The 27,127-nt window shown below is 34.3% G+C and overlaps 1 protein-coding gene across 5 annotated transcripts in view; it reads right to left on the reverse strand.

Moving 5' to 3' along the window:
* The window catches only part of ZC3H13 (zinc finger CCCH-type containing 13), an 87,012-nt gene that overhangs the window by 25,580 nt on the left and 34,305 nt on the right, over window positions 1–27,127 (reverse strand). For all 5 annotated transcript variants that reach the window (XM_061170983.1, XM_061170986.1, XM_061170985.1 and 2 more), the window contains exons 6-10: window positions 24,387–24,526; window positions 23,642–23,802; window positions 18,163–18,360; window positions 7,003–7,313; window positions 3,882–4,346 (exon numbers count right to left, since the gene is read on the reverse strand). In XM_061170983.1, the coding sequence (XP_061026966.1) occupies window positions 3,882–4,346; window positions 7,003–7,313; window positions 18,163–18,360; window positions 23,642–23,802; window positions 24,387–24,526 (1,275 nt within the window). The remainder of the gene's footprint in view (window positions 1–3,881; window positions 4,347–7,002; window positions 7,314–18,162; window positions 18,361–23,641; window positions 23,803–24,386; window positions 24,527–27,127) is intronic.

A 27,127-nucleotide genomic window follows, 5' to 3' on the forward strand; every position in this document is an offset into this window, starting at 1 on the left:
ATTAAAGACCAGAAAGAAGAAATTTAAAACATTTTTAAAAAAGACTACAAATGGTCTACATATAACATCGAGGAATGAAAAGGTTAAATTGTCAGAACAGATGCTGCTAAGAGAAAATTAGTAAAAAAGTTACATCTGAGGATGCAACTCAGAAAACGAAAGAAAGATACAGAGATGGAAAATCTGAAAGTTAAGAATCAAGGAAGACACAGTGAGAAGATTCAACATACGTCTAACATATGTCTAACTATATGCTATTTAAATAGAAAGGTTGAAAGGATAGAATAAGCTATATCATACAAATACTAACCAAAAGAAATCTGTGAGTGGGATAATATTTTTAGACCAAAAAACACCATTTGGGATAAAGAGGATCATTCTGTAATGATAAAAGGAATAATTTGCCTTATGTGTACCTACTAGCAAAGCCTCAAAATATTCAAAGCAAAAATTGATCAAATTACACAAAATCAACAAATTCAAAATGACAGTGGAAGATTTAACTCACATCTCTGTAATGATAGAAAAAGCAGACTAGAAAAAAAATTAAATGTAGATTTGAAAGCATGGTTAACAAACTTGATCTTAGAGATACACCTTTCATACTGTGCAACCATTAAAAGCATATGCAGAATACATGAAAACTGATTGATGAGCCACAAAATAAGTCTCAACAAAAACAAATGCCAAAAGGCTGACTTCAATCTTCTCCGATGACAATTAAAATTGGGGTAGGGGATTTATTTTTAAAAGCATGACTGGAAATTTAAAATCCTATTTCTATACAACTCATGAGTCAAAGAAGAAATCATACTAAAATTCAGAAAGTGTTTAGAACAGATAAATATTATCAAACTGTCAAGAAACAGATAACTAGGGCTTCACTGGTGGCACAGTGGTTGAGAATCCGCCTGCCAAGGCATAGAACACGGGTTCGAGCCCTCGTCTGGGAAGATCCCACATGCCGTGGAGCAACTAAGCCCGTGTGCCATAACTACTGAGCCTGTGCTCTAAAACCCGCGAGCCACAACTACTGAAGCCCGCACGCCTAGAGCCCATGCTCCGCAACAAGAGAAGCCACCGCAACGAGAAGCCTGCGCACCGCAACAGAGTAGCCCCTGCTCGCTGCAACTAGAGAAAGCCCGTGTGCAGCAACGACGCAGCCAAAAATAAAAATAAATAAATTTATATATATATAAAAAAGATAACATCATTTATACATAAATTGTTCCAAATAAGAGAAAAAAAGAAGCAACACTTTCCAACACATTTGGCTACTATAACTCTGATCTCCAAACCAAACAAAGACAATATAAAAAACAAAAGCTATGCAGTGGTATGGTGGAACCGGTTAACACTGGCTCCAAAGAGCCAACTGTGTGCACCTCTTCCCATGTCCACACTGAGTGACGTTAGTAGCTCAAAATCTGCTATGGTAGGAGTAATTTATACCATGGAAATTGGCATTAGCTACAAGCCAGGGCTTTTATCCTGAAGAGTAAGTTGTTAAGTATTTACCATCATACCACTGATTATATGCCAATCTCAATTAAAAACAAAGATGCTTAATTCAAAATTAAATTTTAACACACCTATTTGAGAACTTTTTTAAAAAATGAAATGTGTATTTATCTTAGAAATGCAAGAATAGTTCTAAATTTTAAAAAATACATTAACATAAGTAACAAGGTAAAAGAGACTGACTATATGATCTCAAGATACAGAAAAGCAGTCATGATAGAAGCTGTCAGCTAAGTTTGGAAAATTAGGAGACATCCTTAACACAATAAAAAGCATCTGCTAAAAATTTACAAACACCATGCTTAATGGTGAAATGCCAGCAGTAATCCTTTAAAATCTGAAACAAAGCAAAGAAGCCCATTATATCACTTGTAGTAAACAGTTCATTGAAACAGCTGCTCAGCAGGTTACTTGACAGTAAATAAATAATACTCAGAAAGGAAGAGCCAAATCTGTTCCCATACATAAATGTTTAAGAGAATCTAATTAGATCTACTAAGAAAATACAGCAACATCACAATGTAAGATTAGTATAAAAATATTAATTACCATTTCCATACACCAGCAATAAGCATCAGAAAAAATGTTTTAAAATATATTATTTGGTGTACCTGTACACAGTTATTCACTTAAGCAGTATTCAAAAACAAAAAAAAGATTAGAACACCTAAATATATAGGATGTATTAACTTTATGGTATATCCTACAACATACACTATGCACCCTTTCAAAATGAGGTGGCTATTTACCAAGTTGACTGATATGGAACCATCTCCAAGATTTTTTTTTAAAACAAATTTATTTATTTATTTATTTATTTTTGGCTGTGTTGGGTCTCTGTTGCTGCGCACAGGCTTTCTCTAGTTGCGGCGAGCGGGGGCTACACTCTGTTGTGGTGCGTGGGCTTCTCATTGAGGTGGCTTCTCTTGTTGCAGAGCATGGGCTCTAGGTGTGCGGGCTTCAGTAGTTGTGGCAAATGGGCTCAGTAGCTGTGGCTCGCAAGTTCCAGAGCGCAGGCTCAGTAGTTGTGGCGCATGCGCTTAGTTGCTCCATGGCATGTGGGATCTTCCTGGACCAGGGCTCAAACCTGTGTCCTCTGCATTGGCAGGCGGATTCTTAACCACCGTGCCACCAGGGAAGTCCCCAAGATATTTTTTAAGTGAAAACAGCAGGGTATAGAGTATATAGTTGTGTGTTTTTTAAAATAAAAATATTTTTTTAAATTATATTTGTAAAACCAGAGGAGAAAATGAATAGACATATACATCTGCTCGTGTAGAATATTCTTCAGATGGATACATACAAAATTGGCAAAAGAAGGAACCAGGTCAGGGATACAAGGGAGGCTTTCACTATACATCCTTTTGCAGCTTTGAAATTCTGAACCATGTGAATGCATTATTAAAAAGAGAGAATTTTTTAAGTACCATTTACAATGGCAACAAAAATAGAGGGTACCCAGGAACAAAACATGTACAAGACCTTAACAGAAAAGGTTACAAATCAATAAATCTAATGTACGTGAAATAAAAATCCAACAGTTTTCCATGAAATTAAAAAGAAAAAAAGACAACTCATTTTTTAAATGTATATGAAAAAGCAAAGGGCCAAGAAAAGCCAAGACAACTATGAAGGAGAAGGTGAGGGGCCTTCATCTTAACATGAAACTGTAATACTGACCAGGATAAATCAACAGGCCTATGGAAAGAGTAAGAGTGGTCAGAATTCTGCAGCAGTGTTTTGGGGAAGGGGAGCGAAGTGGGTGGAGGAAGAGAGAGGTCAAAGCTAACTCAGTTAAGGCAGTTTGGAGACAGTCAAAAACATATAGGTAGGTAGTTATTGATGATAATGGTGACGGCAAATGCTTTTTAGAGAAAGATAAGAAAAATGGCTCAAGATCCGGATATGTGATGTTTTGAGGTGGTTCTGAAGCAAGCACAAGTACTAATGAATACACAAGTCAGTCACTTCTGACACCACCAATTTTGAAAGCCCACCATTTAATCCCATTTTAATGATTTTATCTATATACCTGTTTATTAGAAATTATTTCTTTTTGATGCTACTTTTTTGCCTGATAGCAGTTTTCTTAGTGTTCCACATTAAACAAGATGGTAGGCATGACTGGACATAATTCAACCAGGAGGTCTAAGTCAGGCCCCATCTATCTTCTGCTACTGTAGCTAATAATTCCTATTCGGAACTTATAGGGAAAATCACAAATTCAATTAATTGAAAATTACTTTGACAAAGTGATAATGAACGTCAGAAATAATATCTTTAGAAAACAAATCTTAGGAGGTTAATAATTTCTCTATGAACATACAACATACAGTTCACTGACAAGTCAAAAACCTTACCCTTTTCAGGTAACTCTGGACCTCTTCCCCTACTTCTGCCCATCCGATCATTCCTAATTTCACTTCGAGACTCATTTCTGGACTCATTTCTTATTTCAGTGCGAGAACTTTCTTCTCTCAAATGGTTTCTGCCATAACTTCGGGATTCTTCCTGATACGCATCCTCCTTTCGATGAGCATCTCGACTTTCACGGTCCCTGTAGTCGTGGGCATCACGAGTAGACCGAGAATCTCTGGGATCGCGGCTCTCTTTGTTATCTCTGCTGTAATCTCGCATCTCCCTGGAGTCCCGAATGTCTCTGGAGTCTCTTAGTTCCCTTCGGTCTCTAGTATCTCTGGCATCTCTCCGATCCCGACCATCTCGAGGTTCTCTGTCATCTCTGTGGTCTCTAGAAGAGCTCTGATCCTGTTCATACTCTCGTTCTTCTCTTGTGTCCTTTTCTCTATCCCTTTTTCCTCTAGTCTCTGTAATGCAATTTTGGAAATACACTGTAATTCACAAAATTTTAGGAAACCAGATGATGTATTTAATACAGAGCTTTAAAATTTTTAATACAATGGTAATTCATACTCTTTACAAAAAATAAAAGGAGAAAACATGGGCAAATGAGAAAAATAAAACTATCTGTAAGCTAAAATTCCAAAGGTAATTTTATTAACACCTGGATTGTCTTGATTGGATAAACTTTGAACACGATCTTCTCACATCAACGTACCCATACTTACAAATCTTAAACAACTGAAACAAGTAAGTTGATCTATCAATGATAGCCTACTTTTTAGAAATCACTTTTAGATCCAGAGGCACAAGTGACTTTAATCATCTCTACCAAGCATTAGGCCAGACTAGAGCACACGTGACTACCTCCAATGTACTTAAGTACTTGAGACTAGCCTACAATTAGTATGCTGGCTGGTAAACACATACTGTCATTCACCCTTTCTCTCTCTCTCTCTCTTTTATTTATTTATTTATTTTTTTGAGCTATTTAATGAAATCACACTCCTGTCTCTAAAGATTTTTCTACTTAAGGCATTTTCTAACATTTTATAGAAAAATTAAAAAAAATAATTTCAGTTTTAAAACAGCTGGAATGAACCTCAATAGTTATTTAATCTAACCTTGTCATTGTATAAACGAAGGAAGAGAGGCCCAGAGCTTAAATGGTTTAGTCAGCCCCGTACATCATAGGAATTTCCAAATATTAGAAACTATTCTTTAGAGATGCCTAGAAAAGTATAAATTGATTACAGCATAAATCTGATATGAACTGAAAGAATTAACAAGAGACCCTCAAAGAACAAACCCTGTACTTTTTATCAGATTCCTTCATAAATTGCTCTTACACTCTGGAATAGCCCCAAGATCCGAGGCTATTTTAGCAACTGTAGCAGCTCTTGGTCGAGGACATTATAAATTTACCTATGGCTAGGTCCACAGACTTTCTCCGCCCGGTATCCACAAGACCCCCTAGATTCTCATCAATAACTTATCTCCCCTGCAACATAACTTTGCCCATATGCCTACATCCATAAATGCCATATAAGGACAGAAGCGCTAGGCAAGAATCTGACAACATCCCCATCTCTTCTTGTGCACATCTATCCCTTCCAGTGCTCCTCCAGTACCAACTGTGCCTAGAAGTTTGTTCACTTAGTATTAGATTCTCTTTTTATGATACCCCCAGCTGTCTTTACGAATACATCTAGTTACTATATTTTGTTCTTTACCTACCTCCCCATCCTTTCACTAAAATTATTCTTATTTCAAAAAATGACCTCTAAATAGAGAGGAATAAACACCTACTACATCTCTTGTATGGAAGGTTAAAGAAACATCCTCCTTACAAAGAACCTAAAAATGTATGGTTTATTATTAAAAGGATTCCTCCTATAACATAAACCCCTCTTACTACAAAAAAGCATTCCTATGAGACTCAACTGCATACTAAATTTCCCCTTCATTAGTGTGTTTAATAAATTATGTTTTGAAATAATAGTTTTCATTCAGTAAGTAGTCACGAAATATATACTATATTCCTAGTCAACTCTAGCTGTTCATAGATAGGTGTAAGAGGATTTTCCCATCTTACCAATGTTCCATAAATACTGCTATGCTGATCTGGTTCCAAAATCATGTACACAAGGAATAATTCTTTAAAATAGGTGCTCTCTCCAGTCCCTACCTATGCATCCATCATTTCTTGAATAAAATAACTTGCACTGTTGATTGGAAGAGAAAAACTAACTTCGACATGTTTCATAGGCGACTGCTATACGATACTCAAATTGTGACTTTTTGTCAGTCTTGTGTAGGGTGCAAAAGCATGCTGTACGATGCTTTTAAAATGCATATTAAACAGAAATGTTGTTGTAAGTCAGCAAGTATTGTATTTCCTAAGTACTCATTATGTTAAAAAACTAACTCAGGAGATGTTAGGAAAAAGACTCGTTAAGTTAAAGAAACAAGGACAAGGAGCTTAGATAAGAAATACAGAAAGAGATGACAGCTATTAGATTGTATTGCCAAGTTTTGATGATAATAACATCTCAGTGTGAACAGGGAATAGCAAATTCAAAGTTAACATAATTCTCAGGGATCTAGAAAGGAAAACTGCTTTGCTTGACTTCTTTGTTGAGTTAGACCTGGAATACTGATCACTTGGTTTACACTGACTTTCTGAACATTCCCCCAGCCCTCACCTCTTTGTCAAAATATTTCTGATATGTTCCAACTCTGCTCCCTGGTTTGCTTTTCTTTCCTTCACCTCTGTTGTTTTTAAAGAATTAGCTAAGCAATTAGACTGATGCTCTAAGAATCATACCATTCCAAATTTCTAGAACTTGGAAGTACTCAAGTAAAACATCATAACTAAAGAAAGGACCAACTTAGCATACATATAAATGCCCACTTACAACTATTTAGTAGCTTACACTTCCATGTCCTTCAGCACCTCCTATTGCCCTCAAGAGCTATCATCCATGTGTTACAGAGACATAATATAACACAGTTCTCTTCTGTCCCTTATTTTAACAATAAATCTGAACGTCCATTTTTTTTAATAAAGAAAATATTCACTTAAAGAACTCTAAAAAAAAAAAACCACAATAGAGTATTTACCTTCCCTCCTTTCATGACGCCGATCATGAGACTGTGAAGTTCGTTCATGATCATGCCTCCCTTTTTCTCTCATTGGAGACCGATGTCGTGGGGGACTTTGCTTTCTCTGAGGAGAAGACAGAGAGTGTGAAGGATAGGGAGAAGCAGAGCGGCGTAAAGGTGGAGTTACTGTCCTCTGATAAGATGGTGAAGGAGTTCTTTTTCGGCGAGGAGAAGGAGAATGTCTTTGAATAGATGATCCTGATTGTGAGGAAGATGAGTGATGTCTAGAAGATATAGGAGAATGATGCTGTCCTGCTGGGGAAGTGGACCTATAAAGAAAGCAACAACAATAAAAAAATGTGTTCAAGAGCTTTCATTTCTAGCCAAAGGAAAATCTTCTTTAAAAACAAAGAAACAAACAAACAAAAAAACCTGAATGTAAAAAATGTAAAAGTGAAAGCTAAAAGTGTAAGTAATAATTCCAAGATAAATTTTAATTCACAATGATGTAAAATCATTAACAAGTTGATTTTTAAAGATCTGACTGATTTTGAAGTCAGCTTGAGACAACAGTTCTAGATGAGACATACACTGCCCTTCTCCTGAGCTTTGGCTCCAAGGCACACTCCCTTTTCCAGGTAACATTCTCCCTGAGCACAGATGGTTCTTACTCTCACATAAAGTATGGAACTCACTCTTACCAGAGATAATCTCTGACAGTGTAAATAGGTATTGGAGGAGGGAACCCACAAAGAGCTAAAGAGAAAACATACTAGTAAGATCTAGATAGAAAGTGGGTGTAAGAACGCCTATTATTCAGGGCTGTGGGAGAAGGGAAAAGCTATCACCAGCTACGCCAAACAAAAGTTTGCACTGCCTGGGCTGACATTTAGGATAGGGAAAGAAAGCTGGAGTTAAGGAAAGGACATACTGTCTATACTGTCTTTATCTTAAATAACCTGCCTTCACTCTTGGGCAGTACAAACTGAAATTTAGTTCATAAGCTTTGGTTTCACTGAGGCTTCCTCTGCTCCCTTCAAATCATCTTCTTTGACTGCTGCCAGAGCAATAACTTATAAACTCATGAAGCACATCTGAATCACTCCTATAATCTGTTATGTCTTGGGCTGTGTCTACAATGAATATGCAAAAGTTGTGTGTGACGGAGAGCTAGAATACACACGTTTGGGCAATAACTAAAAAGAAACAGGACTAATGTTTAAAAAACAACACTTCAGACATCACATGCTCAGATAAGTATCACATTTCTCAAAGTAATCATTTTGAGGACAGATGTTTGTTCAAAAAAATTATGAGTTCCTGGCAAAATATTTTAGAATTACCTTCACTGCCTATGATAAATATTTTTTTAACTTCCACAATGTTGGCAAAATCATTATTAATCCTAAACCAGGATTCCTCAATCTTGACACTATTGACATTTTGTATTCAGTAATTCTTTGTGGTGGCAGGCTGTCCTGTACATTGTAGGATGTCAAGCAGCATCCCTGGCCCCTATCCACTAGAAGCCAGTACCATCTCCCTCCCACCCCCATTCATGCCGATAAAAAACTACTCCAGGTATCTCCAAATGTGCCCAGAGAGGTAAAATCAACCCTGGTTGAGAATCGCTGCTCTAAACTATGCTGTTTATAAATGATGCCTTAGTAGAACTTTTATCAATAAAAGGTTTAAATATATAAAATACATGTTACTGAGTCAGGAAAGTGGTCAGATATATAGGAAAGAATTTTGCAAAACAAGAAATTAAGCAAATAAACAAAATCACCTTTTGGATAACAGTTGACTTAAAAAATAAAAGTTAGCTAACTAGAACACCACATTATCCTAAACGTTATAGTTATTTATGATTCTGCAGTACTTTCATGCTTTTAATAAAAATTGTTACTCCTTTCTCACATAAAAAAAATAAGACATAAACCACCATAACTTAATTGAGTCTAAACTGAAATTTATTTACTAACAGATATGAGTACAAATGCTCAATGGGTCTTGCCCAAATTTGGAAAACCATTTATGACCAATGGCTATTCAAATACTGAACAGAAAAATCACTGCAAGACTGAGAAATTCTGATTTGACTATCGTTTGGTGCTTTCCAATTTCAATTTCATTAGGTTCTAGTCAGTTTGGAAATACCTAAACTGAAAAAAATGAAGAATGTGGCTCTCCACTGAACTGACATGACATTTTGGTTAGTTTTGAGTTTATTTCTGGGGTATACTCAAAATTGTTCCAGGAATGTCTACAATACCCTTTGGTGATTTGTTCACAAAACTTAAAAGTTCATAAAACTATCTTTTAAAAACACATTACAGTCTAATCACATGTCTATTCCAATTTGGTGTCTATAACATGGAAGAAAAAATTTCGGTTCAAGCTTACGTAATCAAGCTATCATAGTAAGGACAGAGCACCAATGTGTTGTCACGTTACGGCTTCAGCATTTTAACCATATTTTTCTTCCTACTTATCCTTCAGGGAAAAAAAAAGTTTGTTGATTTAATCATCCATTATCAAATGAATGTTTGTGTCCACCCTCCACCCCAAATTTATATGTTGAGGCCCTAACCTCCAACGGGATGCCGGAAGGAAGGGAGGAAGGGAGGGAGGAAGGAAGGGAGGGAGGGAGGAAGGAAGTGAGGGAGGAAGGAAGGAAAAGAGTCATTTTGATTCACTGGACAAATGTTAAGTGAGTACCTTTTATGCTAAGCATTATTTTTGACACTGAGGATACAGAAATGAAGAAGACAGACAAAATCACTAACAAAATAATAATGATGATTATAATAACATTAACAATAGCAGGTAACATATGCTGCTACTATGTCCACAGCATTGTTTTAAGTGCTTTACGTATATTAACTCATTTGGTCTTCATGACGACAACCCTATGAGGTAACTGAGACAGAGAGGACTGAAAAACAGTCTATCTTAGTTGCAGAGTCCAGGAGTAGCCCACCAACAACAAAGAAAGCCAATTTCAGCTAGTTAATGCAACATACAAGTCTATACAACAGAGTAATGAAGTGTAAACTGTTAGGTCCAAAAAAAGTACAACGGGGGACTACATTAGGTGCTTGGTAAAGAAAGGGCCTTTACTAAGAAGATGGCTTTTGAGCCAAGAGCTGAAAATTTAAGGGAAGAGCTTTTCACGCTGAGGACTCAGCAACCACAAAGGAGGCAGGAGGGATGGTGATATATAAAAAGAACAGAAAGAAAACAAGTATAACTACGATTCATGGGAGAATGAAAAGTTCATGAGAGAGGGTCAGAAAGCAGGCAGGGGACAGAGGATATGGAGTCTTCTAGGTCATGTTAAAAGTTCAGATTTTATTCTAAGTATAAAAGAAATCACTGGAGAGTTTTGGGCAGGGAAGTGTCATTCAGAAATTGAGCAACTTCCCTAAATAACTATGAAAGACAGAAAGAAAATGCTTCTGTGTGATGATTTGTTTTAGACCTAGTAGCTTGCTCTCCCTTTGCAGCAGGTGATAAATACTCCTCAGAAGGGGAATCATTTCTAACCGAATGATCTACAGAAACTAGGAGAATACTTTTGTTGTGGGAATCTTTTGAAAGATGTCTCCTCCATAAATAAGTGGTACTTGAAAAACAGATTTGATTCAAGCAAACTAGTAAGAAGTACATAATACAAGTAAATCTAAGCCAAGTACTAATAATTTTTGTTCAATTTCATTTTTGCATTTATGTAGAAATGAATTAATTTCAAAAACCTCAGTCTAAGAATGGAGAAGAATGTTAAGATAAGCATTATTAGCACATCCTTCAATGATATTCAAGTCCAGAATTATGTGCCATTTAATTATAATAATTTTTCAGAATCTGGTTCAAGAGCCTTACATGAACTTGTTCAATCCCATGACTTGAGTGAGCTAAAAACTGTACCTATCGTTGTGACCAAGAGTCAGAAGAGACAAATATCCAGTATCCCTGGCACATGGGGAGATTGTTTTTAAGCTCTAAGAGAGTTGGTATTCCAAATGCAATAAAGCCCAGAAACAATATACACCAGCATAACAAATATTAAGACAGCTGGCTCCTATCTTCTACCTGGTGGAACAAGTTAAGCTTATCACTTTCTCCCGGGACAGGATGGGGTGATGAGGAGATGGAGAGGCCCAGCCCCTGCCAAGAAACAGCAAGCAATCCAGTCTTGGGAAAGAGGGAGGTAAAGAACGGTTCTCAAGTCCCTAGTCCGACTTCTCAGACCCAAAATCTCCTCAGCTCAGGCCAAGAAAATGGATGTCAAATAAGGGAGATTCTTGAAATCGCTGCCACTGTCCTGGAAGTTCGATCCAGTCACAGGTCATTTAACTGTCAGTAGAAAATTACCACCAGATAACACCAAACCACAGCCAGACAGAGACGGATTTTGATAGTGTGGCTGGGCATCTGTTATTTCATTAGTCTCACTACATACCACACAGTCCCACATTTTTACCAGATTAAATTTTTGGCCTTTGTATGCCGTGCTATGTATTTCTGATTGGACCAATTATTAAACAGGGCTAAACTTCCCAACCACCTCCTGCTACTGAAAACCTCCCCGAAGAACAATTTTCCTCTCAAGTCTCTAATTCCAACAAGCATGATAGACAAAGGGTTAGGAGCACAATTTTTAGGAACATAAATACCACTCTAGATTTTGGCTGCAAAACAGGAGCTTTTCTGAGTTCAACAGATTTCCCCAATATCACACCTATAAAAGGAAGTCCAAGCCTTGATCAATTGGACTAAATGTAAATGGCTTTTTTGCCCCCCAATGCAGTTATTTTGATATTTATAAAATGATTTCATTTTTAACACGTCTACCATGAATTCAGTATATTATATAATTATGTTCAGCTATATTACATATTTCTTTAAGTGTCTTAATTTTATATCCCTAGCCTAAATTAGTATTCATGTAAAAATACTTTTTAGGTCTATGGACAGGGCTCAATTAAATGCAGAAAAAAGACAATGCCTCAGACAAGCAATTCCCAATCTGAATACAAAGGTTCCACATTAATATTAAAAGATTTGCATATCCTTCATGATATTATTTGTGCTAATGTCCACTAATTGGGAAAATATTATAAAAGATATTACAAATTCATCAATGCTTTTAAAGTCTGAATTTTAGAATTACATTATTCTCCTTTCTTCCTTTTAGATGGGGTACTGGTATAGTGATTGTACTTTTTTTTTTTTTAAGTATGGTTGAGTTACAACATTGTGTGAGTTTCTGGTGTACAGCAAAGTGATTCAGTTATATATACATATTGTGTATATATATATATATATATATAGATAGATAGATATAGGCATAGATAGTGATTGTATATTTTTAAGTGTCCTTCTCTTTTAGAGATATATACTAAAATATATACAGATGAAATGAAATAAGAAGTCTGGGGTTTGCTTCAAAATAACACTGGATGGGGGAGGTGGATAGGGGTACAGATGAAACGATGGATATGAGGGTCATTATACTATTCTATTTTTATGTTGTGAAATGCTCCATAACAATAATGTTAATGTAACTTTAACATGTAATTCTTCCATCCTCTATATATAACTGAGTAACACTGGTACACATTTACTCAAGAAACTATCGGGCTTCCCTGGTGGCGCAGTGGTTAAGAATCTGCCTGCCAATGCAGGGGACACGGGTTCGAGCCCTGGTCTGGGAAGATCCCACATGCCGCGGAGCAACTAAGCCCGTGAGCCACAACTACTGAGCCTGCGCGTCTGGAGCCCGTGCTCCGCAACAAGAGAGGCCGCGATAGTGAGAGGCCCGCGCCCCGCGATGAAGAGTGGCCCCCGCTTGCCGCAACTAGAGAAAGCCCTCGCACAGAAACGAAGACCCAACACAGCCAAAAATAAAGAAAGAAAGAAAGAAACTATCAATTCAGTCTATAGAAATGCTTAGTGCACACGTGGATTCCTCCCTGTCCTGTCCTTCACAGCCACAGAACAAGATTCACCAGTCCAGACCATGGTATTTGAACATGAATGGTAGATAATGAATAAATTAAAGAATTAATCCAATAGGTAATATAGTCTTTGTCAAACATCTGAAACATTCTGATTTTAATTATTCAGATGTGTGCAATCACTGAAAGAAAATAAGACTGTCAATTTGGTGGTAATTTGCTTATTCTACTAAGCTGATGTCAAAGTCAGTAAGTTTTGAATGATTACATCTGTCTTTAAAATCTGAGGAAGACTCATGCAGGCATTTATACTCCTATCAAGACGTATTCAGGTAATTATAATAAAGTGATTTAGAAAAAAATACAATAACTTACTATGCTCTTAATACTATCTTATTAAACCACAAAATTCTGCATTTTGATTAGTATTTTGATTAAAACATACTACCTATCATAAAACCATATTTAACCAGCAGAATGAACTATATGCACTTGTTAGCTAACTCCTCTGGTTAACTACTATCCAAAAAGTTTCTGTGTTTCCTTAGGCCCTTGTTCTTAAACTACACTAATATACTGGTCGTTCCTAATTCAGCAAAGAATATAGAATATAGATTTTCATTGATAAAGATGATATTAGAGGTCCACTGAAACACTGCTGAAATATCCAGTTTAGGATTATCTAGATACAGTAGGTTAGGAATACTGATACAAAATATTCCCTTCACAAGTGATTTTCTGACTAAATACCTAACTCAAACTTAATTTTCCTGTGAGCTCATCTCTTCTAAAACAAATTACAGAATATAAATGGTTTAGTTGAGTTCCAAGTAATCAAGATTTTGCTGTTTTCTGTACCGAACAGGTCATAGAAAGTTTATTTTTAAAAATATTACGGGAAATTGCTACATTCTCTAAAAGCAGAGTAATAAAATAAATCCACAAGGCACTTTTTTTTTTTTGGATAAACAAGTGGTATGCAGGTTTTGATCAATTTTGCATAAATAAATCATTGCTGAGTAAAGTCTACCAGTAAAATCGGAAGACACTGATACAGAATTCCTTTAAGAACTATGGCCTGGAAACTATTCGCTTCAAAAGCAACTACATAACAGAATTTAGTGTTATTCAAATTAACAAATATTCTGGGAAGAGAGTATATTCTTAACTAGGTTGACATGGCCAATAAAGGTCTGGGATGAGAGTACTGAAATCCTCGATGCCAGATTAGTAGCAAAGGCCTAAAGAATAATTAATAACTCTTAAGAATTTTTGGAGAATGGGGAAATCATGAATTTTTCTGAGAGGATATGGACACTCTCCCCCCTCACGAAAACATACACGGGCAAATTTTAACTCACAAATCAGACCTCTAAAATCCAGGTTAGTAGCTCCTGGTATAGAAAGTTGAAGAACTGAGACACAGAAGACAGGGAAAAGGACTTAAAGTCATAGGATCATGTGGCTTTGTTACATCATTTGTCTCACATGTATGCATATGCATTTGGGAACCACCCTTTAAGAAATGTAAGCAATCCCCTATATCCAATAGGCCTAGTAAGTCTTACTTTACTTGAAGGGAGAAAAACAATCCACGTTTGGAAAAATATTATTTTATACACACATGATTACTGTATTACTTCCACCTGTAGTAACAAAGTTTCTGACAAGATTTTTGTGCACTGCTGCATCACCAATGTTTAAAGCAGTGTCCACCACACACTAGGTATTCAGTAACCTAATAAATAATAAATGTATTAGCATACTTTCACTTAAGCACAGCACATCCTGATAACCAAAATACTCCCAATAAACCCATTATAACATCTAAATTAATGTTAAATGGCAATTTTCTCCAAAAGGAATTTAGATACTCACCTTTAATTACATACCCCAGAATCTGAAAGCAGTGACAAAGATTCTTAAATATACTGTTTGGCTTTAGAATTATTCTTTATTCACAGTAATGGAGATAAATTAAATTAATGAATCTGCCTTTAAAAAAAAAACACCTGGAAATCAAATCAACTCCTCCTAAATCAAAATGCCCCCTTTCAACCTTGTCAAATATGGCTTTAGAACTCCAGCGACAATCAGGTACCCATGCAGTCCTTCAGTAATCTGCTGCTTAGTTTCCTTAGACAGAAGAAATAAACCAAGTTTAGATTTTTCTGTACACTGAGCAACAAGTGAATCCTAGGTATACCTTACTGCTCCTGGTAGAGATAGCCAGGGAGAAAAAAATGGAAAATGAAGAATCAACCTCTGTAATATTCAATTCTTCATAATACAAAGTGTGTTACCATTTCAGTGGTGAACTACCCAGGGATATAAGTTAAGAATCACCTCTCAAAGATTTTTGGGTCAAAATAACACAACAAGAGCACCAAGAACCATTAGAGAAGAATGAAGACTTCTTAAAATGTAAATCAGCAAGAACATTTAACATAATTTATATCTGATTTACATGTCATTTTCAAAAACAAACCTACCAGATTGAATAAGATAAAGAGTGTATTTTAGGAAAATATGTTCAAGAATTATGGATGCTCCAGTTAACCATTTTTTATTGCTCCAATAAGACATAATAATGTTGCTAGGTCCTAGCAACAGCTGACAGAATCATTCTGGTTCTTCTAAGTCACCACAGGGAGGAGAGAAAAAAAAACTGATTCATCTAAATAAGTTAGACAAGATGATCTCTTACCAAGACAAAGAAAGGGCTAAGCTTATCACCAAAATCTTTTTGGGGGAAAAGACTGGGTTTTGTTGAACTTACATATCATAAAACTATTATCAGCTACTTACTGGATGGATAATTTATCCTGAATGATCGCAACATAAAAAAGGCATTTAAGAAAAGTCCATAGCAAACATCATTCTCAATGGTGAAAGACTGAAAGCTTTTCCTCTAAGGGACAAGGCAAGGATGCCCACTCTCACCACTTCTATTCAACACAGTATTGGAAGTTCTAGCCAGGGCAATTAGTCAAAAAAAATTTTAAAAAGGCATCCAAGTTGGAAAGAAAAAAGTAATTATCTCTACTTACAGATGGCATGATCTTATATGTAGAAAATCCTATACATTCCACAAAGCAAAACAAACTGTTAGAACTGATAAATGAATTCAGCAAAGTTGCAGGATGCAAAATCAGCACACAAAATCAGTTGTGTTTCTATACAACAATGAACAATCTGAAAAGGAAGTTTTAAAAAACAATTCCATCTACAATAGCATAAAAAAGAACAAAATAAAGCATAAAAATTACTTAATGTAAAAAACTTAGGAATAAACCTAACCAAGGAGGTCAAAGACTTGTATACTGAAAACTACAAAAAACTGCTGAAAGAAATTAAGACACAAATAAACAGAAAGACATTCCATGCTCAAGGACTGGAAGATTTAATACAGTTAAGATGTCCATATCATCCAAAGAGACCTACAGATTCAATGCAATCCCTATCAAAACCCCAAAGATAGTTTTTGCAGAAATATAAAAATTCATCCCAAATTTATATGGAATTTCAAGGGACCTCAAATAGCCAAAATAATTTCAAAAAGTAATAACAAAGAGGATTCATGCTTCCTGATTTCAAAATGTATTATAAAGCCACAGTAATCAAAACACTGTGGTACTAGCAGAAAGACAGACAAGCAGACCAATGGAGTAAAACAGAGCCCAGAAATAAATCCTTGCATATATGGTCAAATGATCTTCAAGGGTGCCAAGAACATTCAATAGGGAAAGGAGAGTTCCTTCAAAAAATGGTGCTGGGAAAAGTGGTTTTCTACATGCAAAAAATGAAGTTGGACCTTTACCTTACACCACATACAAAAAATTAACACAAAAGGCATTAAAGACTGAAATATAAGATCTAAGACTTTAAAACTCCTACAAAAAAACATAGGGGAAAAATCTTCATGACATTGGAGTTGGCAATGATTCTTGGATATGACACCAAAAGTGCAGGCAACAAACATAAAATTGACAAATGGGACTACCTCATACTTTAAAAACTTCTGTGCATCAAAAAACACTATCAAGAGAATGAAAAGGCCACCTATGAAAAGGGAGAAAATATTTGCAAATCATATATCTGATAAGGGGTTAACATCCATAATTATAATGGATTCCTATAATTCAACAACAAAAATCAAATGGACTCAATTAAAAAATGTATAAAGGATTTAAATAGACATCACTCCAAAGATGATATACAAGTGGCCAAAAAGCAATGAAAAGATGTTCAACATCATCAGTCATCAGCAAAACGCAAATCAAAACCACAGTATCAACTCATACCAGTTAGGATGGCTACTATCCAAAACACAGAAAATAAGTGTTGGTGAGGATGTGAAGAAATTGGAACTCTTGTAAACTGTTAATGGTGTACAGCAGCTGGTATGGAAAACTGTATGAAAGTTCCTCAAAGAATTAAAAATTAAACTACCATATGATCCAGCAATCCCACTTCTGAGTACATTGCCAAACAAACTGAAAGAAGGGTCTTGAAGAGATTTGCACACCCATGTTCATAACAGCACTATTCACAACAGCCAAGAGGTGGAAGCAACCCATACGTTCATCAGCAAATGAACGGATAAACAAAACGTGGTATATAGACAATGGAATATTATTCAGCGTTAAAAAGGAAAGTAATCCTGTTACATGCCACAACATGGATGAACCTTGAAGACCTTATGCTAAGTAAAATAAGCCAGTCACAAAAAGACAAAATGATTTCATTTATATGAGGTATCTAAAGGAGTCAAAATCAAAGAAACAGAAAGTAGAACGATGGTTACTGTGGACTGGGGAGCCGGGGGATAGGTGGGGGAGTGAAAGGAGTTGTTTAAGGGTTATAGAGGTTCAGATTTGTAAGATGAAAAGGTTCTGGAGATCTATGTCATGTCACTGTGAATATACTGTATATGCATATATATAGTATATATATATAAAAAACACTACCAAATTGACATTTAAAAATGGTTAAAATTAAGAAATTTTGTTTTTTAAATCATAATGATTTATATTATGTTTTATAAACATATTAACATTGATTGAAGTATTCATATTTCAATATGGTAACTATTAAATACTTATACATAGTTTAAAAACACTAAATAATCCATTGTAGTAACACCTAAAAGCTTCTGAATATTATTTTAGATTCTAGGAAAGTAAGATTATTAAAAATATACAATCCTACTTACCTTGGCTTGTCTCTTTTTTCTCTTTGTCTTTCAAAATCTCGTCCTCTGTCCTTTCCATCTCTTGGTTTTTCTTCTATCCTGTCTTTTACTTTATATTTTTCTTTATATTTTTTCCCCAGAGCAATATCTTCCTGTATAGGAGGGGGTGGGCTAGGAGTACGAGGTCCTTTCTTCTTACTTTGGTTGCTTTTTGAATTCCTGAAGGTAACACAAAGCTATCAGAAGTCTAAAGACTTTTAGAAGGTCAAATAAATATTATTTTCATTTTAACAAAGCACTTTTAAAAAATGGTAGCATTCCTTTCAATAACTTGCCATTTACTATTTTATATACTAGTAATCAATATCAAAAAAAAAATAACACAGAAATGAGCAAAGATTTACTTGCTACCTACTTCATTAACACTGCTTATTATATAATTTTAAAGGGTATATTTCTGAGAAAAGATAAGAGGTGAAGTAGGAAGAGATTCTTTCGGGAAGGAAAATATCATAAAATAAAACAACTGCATGAACTGAATTTTTTTTTTTAAAGTTTATTATAGAAAAGTAGATGACAAAGTAAAAATCACCTATAATTCCATTACTCAAGGATAGCCAATGTTAACACCTTGGATATATGTCCACACTTTTTCCATGTCTCTTTCCCTTCTTCCCTCCCTGCCACCCCATACGCACAGTCATAATACAATATTTTGTAAAATTTTTTGTACTAAATATAGCATGGGTATTTTTCAATAACAAAAAAGTGGATTTTGATAATTATTCTTATGGACTGTACAGAATTTCCTTTAATAGATATGCTCCATAACTTCTTTAAACAATTTCACACTGATAAGTTTTTCAGGTGGCTTCCATGTTTTCAGCATTATAAAGAACAATTACATCAACTATAAATGAAATCTTAAGCACTGTTAGTAAATATTCTTTTAAATCTTTGTTTTAAATCTTAAACATTCATTTAAATCTTTTCCAACTCTTAGATTACAGAGATGATCCTGTAAATTTTAGAATTTTGTCTTTCACAGTTAATCTACCTGGGATTGTTTTTTTGGGTCTAGACTATCCTCTTAAATTTGGCATTTAAAAACATTTTATCTAAATGCTATAACTTTGAGCCCTTACACATTACAAATTGTCTGTCTTTACTTCATACCCTGACAACAGTTTGAGCATTTTGGTGTCATATCCTTTTCCCACAGAGGTCTATAAATATTGTTACAATATTTTGTGGCATTTAGTGTTTTGGATGAAAAGTCCAAAGAGAGTCAATTTCTTTTCCTATGCAGGTTACCCAGCTTTTCTGCCTGTATGCATTATTATATTATTCCTTGCAAACTAAAAATTTCATCAAGATAAGCGAAGGTTCTCTTTTTTTTAACCTTTTCCATCACTCAGTGTGCTGCTTCAATCTGAAACCTTAGTCTTCTACTCATTTTTTTTTCTATTTTTATTTCATCAATTCTCCATATGACCCGAGTCTCTCTGGTTTGCTTTATTATAGTTACTGCATCTCCTAGATCCCTCCTCCATTGTTTTCCATTATTCCATCTCTCCTTTTGCTTTCCAATATCTTAAAATATTGGAAATATCTTAAATGTGTTTTCAAATTCAGTAAATTTTCTTTTAAGTTGCACTCATTCTACTAATATTAAATTTGGCAATCTCTTTATTCTGCTATTTCCAGTTTTAAAAATCATTTTTCATCCAAAATATCTTTGTTCACAGATTGCTTTTATTTTCACGATCAACTGCTCTCAACAGATCAATCAATATCTTCTCAAATCATATTAAAATTTTGAATTAATTTCTTATTTAAATTTGTTCCTGTTTTCTGCAGTATTGAATGTTCAGTCTGGTACTGAGTTTTTAAGTAGCCCTTTCTCTTCACACATCTGGTAAGTTTTCACCAGCTACTTATTTCACTAGCTATTGATATTTATAAATGACAACTTAAGCCAAAATCCTAGAACTTACTTCCTGTGACCTAGAGTTCTCTAATCCCAAGATGCCTTAGCTGTAAAAAAGGTAATGGATAGTATCTTCCTCAAAATTGCTGGTAAGATTAAAAACAGATAAAAGCAACTGACTCATAGCGGGCATTCAGAAAATTTACCTCTCTTAGTCCTTATCCCTACTTTTTATTGTCATAGATAGGGTCAACCATCTAGCAAGTCAGAAATTATTAAAATATGACCAAATCTACTTTTCATCTTTGTCTTCTGCCAAAACGATTATTAGTTACATATCTCACTGCATATTTATGAAGTGACTCAAATTTTTAATGTATTTAACGGATAAGTGATAAATGTCTACATTTCTAAATATTTTTCCACTTAAAAGACACACACTAATCAATAGTTGGTACAGATAGTATCAAAAATTACTTTAAAAACCATTTTCAAGATAAAATGATAGAGAAGTTCTTGACACAAACTGTATTTTCACATTATTGCCTGTGACAGAAACTAGCTAGGCGTTTACTACACTTTTGTCCTGGCCATACTGCTGAACCATACTGTCTAGACTTTTTTGAAGTTAGGTGTGGCCAAATGACCGAGCTCTGGCCAAAAGAATGTGAGTGGAAGTGATGTACACCACTTCCAGGCCTAACTAATAAGACTCTCATACTCCAGGTAACTGTAAACTATATAACTAAATAAGTGCAATACTCTAATTTTTTTCTTCACATATTGCATTTTTTGGTGTCCTCAAAAACATAAGAAAGTGAAGCCATGGTCAGAAAGAGCCTAGGTACTGAAGCTGCATGTATATAAGAGTCACCTATTAATCAGAAACACCCACTTCTTTCTTGAGTGAGAAATAAACTTCTGTTGTGTTAAATTCACATTCTGGGATTAAGCTATTATAACAACCAGGATTATGCCAGTACACTCACTAAAGTGCAGAATTTCTTCAAATACCTTAAAAAATATATGTAGTAGTAAAACATAGTTGTGTTACAGATACAGAGTTTGCAAGTAACTTCCAACAGAATGGGCCAAAATTGATTTTGTGCATGCTGAAGTCAACAAGATCTTTCAACATTTTTTTTTAAGTCAAATGATTATCCTTTAGTGGCAAAGAGCCCACTTCCTATTTGTGGCACACAGCTCAATTATCTACTTCTATCACTTTTAGAGCCTTTCTCTCTCTCTCCCCAAAACTTATTTCTTTTGAATAGCTTTTGACATACTCACATATCTCAGCTTAAAGCTTTCCATCAGGCTCTCTCTCACAATAAATGTCTAAGAAAACTGCCAATTTTCAAGGAGAAGTGTGAGTCTTAATTTGTCTGTGATTATCTCTGCCTACTCAATATGATAACCACGTAAAACCAAAGAGTTTGTTTACCTGACTGTCACCTCAGTTGATTTACTGGCATTGGCTGCAACATTCCACTGAATTTTAACTGAAATTTCAATCCTTAACTTGTTGAATGTATTCAAACAGTTTATAGTATGATCCACAATGTAACTAAAAGTTGATGATCTGACCCACTCTAGGCAATGTAAACTGCACGACTACAGAAATGCTATACCCAATTCAATGCTTTCTTTGTACCTTTAATGTATTGTTCTCCAGATCCTTCTGCTTCTATTATTAAATTAATGGTGCATCTTAAAGTCAATATCTTATAATACAGAAATATAGTAGTTAAATCAATGTGAGTAATTATTCATGCTCAATATTCATCAAAGGATAAGTGGTTACTAACAAAGCAGTAAGAGAAGACTACATGAAAACGAACAGGATGAAACTAACCCTTCATCTAAATAGTTATAGAAACTTTCTATGAAGAGATTAAGTTTTGAAGATTTTATAAATATTTAGAAAGGATTAGAAAATGAAAAGGAGTATTTCTGGTATGCTGGCGGTTTTTTGAGAAATGAATGGAATTGAGGGAAAGTTATATAATTGGTTAGTCAAAAGAATAAAGAGCAAGTGGGGTAAATCATATCACTCTATAGTTCAACTTCTTTCATATCCCTTTATTCAATCTTAGGAGCAAAGGAGAGAATCAAGTCAACTTTACAGAGTGCCTTATTACAATACAAAGCTCTTTGCAGAGTAGGTGCTGTGGGGAGATAGAACAGTGAACCATGAAGATTGCAATCTTCAAGGAGCTTAAATTTAATAGAGGTTGTAAAACATGTGTGCCACAGCTAAAATATAATGCAAATAGCAATTAGTATTAAGTGAGAGGTATAAATAAAATCTGATATATAAAGGGAACAGAAATTATGTTCAGTAAGGAGAAATGGGAAAACTTAATGGAAAGACAGAATTTGAGCTAGACACTGAAGGACTGAAGGTGATGAGTGTAGGAAGAAGGCTGGACGAAAATATGGACAAGAGTGGAAAGATCAAAGTATGAATGCTATTCTAAAAAATCTGAATTTCAGTCAACAGAATGGAAAACTACTGAGTTTTTCAATGGCATAATAAATTAATTGGAATTGTTATTTTAAGATTTCTCTCACAACATCTGTAAAGTGAAGGGTTAGGGCAGCTGAATGAAAATGTTTATATGTGTGGCAGAATGGACACTAGATAAAGTAAATAGAGTTTGTAGGATGATATAATAAACTAGGTAAAAAGTAAATGGAATCTAGAAGGAGACAACTTTGAGTTTCATTATGGGTTCAAATAGACAGTGGCCAACTGGTCAAATACTGGGAAGAGGTTTTTAGTTCAGCCTTTTTCTTAAATAATAAATTAATGTATGTCCTTTAATAAAATTTAAATAGTCCATAGTGACATTAAATGAAAAGGTATCTCCTGCCTTATTCTCAACCCCTCAGTGTAATTTATTTCTATCTTTATTCTTTCAATTGACTCCTACAATAATTCTAAATAATATATTCCTCCTTCATACATACTATAAAGAATTTAATCTCTTGATCATGTACACAAGGAGACAAGAAGAATGTTCATTGTTCATAATTTGTAATAGCTAAAACCTGGAATCAACTTAAATGTTCAACAAAAGAAAAGTAGATAAATACATAAATACTAATATGAAAGAACTACAGCTACATATATCAATATAGATAAATGTAAAAAAATGCTAAGTGAAAAAGTAAGTTGCAGAAGAAAAGTTATATCTATATTAAAATTAAATAGATGAAAGTAATACTATATATTGTAAGATAATACATATTATGGAAGTATAAACACACATGCATAGGTATCATAAACAACAAATTCAAGAGGGAAGGACCAGAAATATAGCTGTTTATTTCTTAAAAAATAAAAAGCTCTGAAGCATATATAGATGTGACACAGACCTTTGCTTTATTGTTCTCTATAATTTTCTTTTAAACGGAAACTTTTCACACTTTTTTCTTAGAAGAAAAAAGTTTACATTAAATACTGAATGTATTAAAAGTATCTTTATGTAATCTACCAAGTAATTCTTTTGAATATCACTTCAGAAAAAGCTATTTCATTCTGGCACTATTTATCACCCTACTGACCTCTGCTGGTCCAGCAAGGGAGAGGATACTGCAGTTGTCTTCCTGTCTTTCTTGCTAGTTGAAGATGACGACTTAGGGCTTGATTTTCGCTTTGGAGATTTGCTAGACTTTCTTAGAGAAGGTGATGGAGATAACTTTGATCTAACCACTTCTGGTGAAACCTTCCAAAAGAATTCAGTAACTCAATTCAGAAACTCTTCCAATCATGGTTGTTATAATCAGACAACAAAGCACGTGTTTTTAAATTATACCAAACTTCAGATGAAGTATTAAGTGTTATCATAGCCACCACATATTAATATTAGTCTGGCTCCTGAACCTATGCTGTTAACCAATACTAACTGCCCCAACATAACACTAATATCAATAAAGCAAACTAAAATTATGAAATTTCAAAATCTCCTCAGAAAAAACACAAATTATATTCAAATATATTGTATCTTTCTACTCTTTAAAAAAGAAACAAGTATTCTAGAAATAGCATGGGCCTAAAAACCAGATGTATATAGATTCAAGTCCCATTTTACATTAGCTGGTGACTCCAGGCAACAGACATTCAGTTTTGTTTATCTATTCAATAACAAATATATGTCCTATTTATCTAATAGAGAAATGTGAAGATTAATTAACATATGTGAAGCATCGATATCCTAATACAACTTAAGATGTAGCAAGCAGCTAATGAGTTCTCTGATCAATACTCATTTTGATGTTAATTACTAACATATTTCAATAAATAGCATACCTCCTTTTTAATAATAATTTCTTCTCTTTTCTCCATGTTTTCTTGTTCCAGCTTCATTAATTCCCTCTGTATCTTTTGACGCTTCATTTCCAATGACAACTCATGAACATAATCATAATTAATATCTCCATTGTCAGAATCTTTAAAATAAAAATTCCATTACTTGTCAGAAACTATTATAATTATCTATACCAAAAATCAGAGAAAAGTTTTCAACTATTTTTTATACAAATTAAAATGGTAGATTCTTTAACAAGAACAACATACTTCAAAAAGATAAAAGAAACATATACTGTTTCTATAAAGAATTAAAATCAATATGGCTAATTTCTTTATGAAAACAAACATTTTTAAGGTTCCTGGGTTTTCTGGAAGTGATTTTGGGCTGTTTGGGTTTTTGGTTAGGAGATGGAATTTTTAAAAGATACAATTAAAACACTCAGCTATAAATTCTAAGCATTAAAGACACCAAAGCCTTCAATATTTCATGCTGCATATGATATGATTCATTATCTTCTTCATTTTCTTAAAGACTTGTTAGTATTAAATTAAGGTCACATTAGGTGTGCAATACTGTTTCCATAGTTTTGTTGCTTTTTTTAAAATTAATATCCTAACTGATTTGTATCTAAAAATAAAGTTAAATAATTTTAATACTAATGTGTACATGAGCTAATTTCTGAAGGATCTATAACATTTTCATTATAAGTGATTTGTACTAATTTCTTAGACTAGAACTGTCCATCTCTTCAATGGATCTGATAGCATGTATCTATTTCTATTCATCCTTTCCAATGAAAAGAATCCGAGGGTTGGTTTGGGCGGGGGAAGAGTGGTGTGCAGAACTATTTCATTACAACATGTAGTTTTCAGAGGCTCCTGGCACTGCTACCTATTTGCTAATAATGCCAAAAGCCTGGAGGAGGAAATTTCACTGACTTCTATTCTAACACATGAACACACTGGGCTTGACTGATTATAAACTGAGGTGCCTTCTCAAGCCATACTTTTAGCACTTAAGATCATCACTTCTTAAGCTGGGGTAGAGAAATAAAATGAAAACTAAAAAACAATAAAGATAAGGAGTCCTACTTGATTGCTTACAGCACAAAAAAAACGGATATCATTGTCATGTACAGGTAAATACATTAGAATGAAAACTATCCATTCATGCTTGGGAACTAAGAGGGTAATTATATATCTTACTATTTGTGTCACAAAACTTGATTACTCATCTTATATTGGTGTATGATGATCATTTCTCAGTAAATACATAACATTGACTAAATCATGCTTTTCAGTCAGCAAGCAATTACTAATATTTATGGGCATGTAGTTTTTACTAGATAAAATAATTAAAGATACCGAATTTAATTAAATGAATAGTGGCTATCTCTAGTTAACGATTTTACACTCCGTTGAGACACTTTACATCAGTGAATAGTAGGGTTCGATGATCCGGTTGTTGTGTTCTTAAATTATTAACAGACAAAATTTCATTACTAAATACAAAGGGTAAAACAAAGGAAAGGGTAATTAATGAGAAGAATGATTTACAGTGTTTCTGAAGGTATTATCAATAATGTTCTGCTCATCTAAAAACTGCTATCTGGAAATATCACCCATACAGAACACATGTAAAAAAATGACAAATTGGCTTTCGGTCTTTAATCCCTAACCACTCAACCAAGGGGGAAGTGGGGGTAGGGATAGACCTGAGCAGTTAAAATATATGTCGAAGTCAAGGTACTATAGCTAATATATTTTGCTTAGAGGGAAAGCTCTCAAGTCTTTACTCAGAAACTACTTATTCTAACTTTATGCATATCTGTTATAATCAAACGTAAGATGTTTTCCCAATCTATAAGAGATGGGCTATGAAGTAGGCATAATGCAACTGATAGTATGACAAAAGAAGAAAAATCAGAAAGCACAAAACATTAGGATAGGACTCAAAAATAGAGTCTGAGGAGGGGAGGGATAAATTGGGAGATCGGGACTGACATATACACACTATTATATATAAAATAGATAACTAATAATCTGCTGTATAGCACAGGGAACTCTACTCAATACTCTGTAATGGCTTACATGGAAAAAGAATCCTAAAAAAAAAAAAAAAAAGAGTGGATATAGGTATATGTACAACTGAATCACTTTGCTGTACACCTGAAACTAACACAACATTGTAAATCAACTATACTCCAATAAAAATTTTTTTAAAAAAGGAGTCTGAAACCATTTAATAAGTTTAGAAAATGTCTCTCGTATCTTACAGCTTAAGGTTATCATTACAATTACCTAGGAATCATCTATACGAATCAGCTGTTATAAGTCATCAGGAAAATATTAAATATAATTAGAATGGCACATTTAACAGGCAGAGATTTTTTAAGAACATATAACAAAAATACATGCAGTACATAAGGTTGACATTCTTTATATATAAAGAACTCTTACTAATTAAAAGAATGGGCAAAGGACATGAACAGATATAAACACAAAAAGAAATGCAAGTGATATATAAATAAGCCTTTTTCATGTATTAAAGAGCCATTTTTTTCCTAATTATAATATTTGGTACTGGCAAAGGTACAGATAACAGGCATGTTCATTCTTTGGAGGTAGCAATGTAAACTAATATTTCTAGCCTGGAAAATAATTTGGCAGTTATGGGTAAAAGCTTTAAGAACATTCATACCCTTTAATACGACAATTTTACTTCCAGCAATCTACTGTAT

Source organism: Eubalaena glacialis, chromosome 16, assembly GCF_028564815.1.
Source record: "Eubalaena glacialis isolate mEubGla1 chromosome 16, mEubGla1.1.hap2.+ XY, whole genome shotgun sequence".
In the NCBI taxonomy this organism is placed as follows: domain Eukaryota; kingdom Metazoa; phylum Chordata; class Mammalia; order Artiodactyla; family Balaenidae; genus Eubalaena; species Eubalaena glacialis.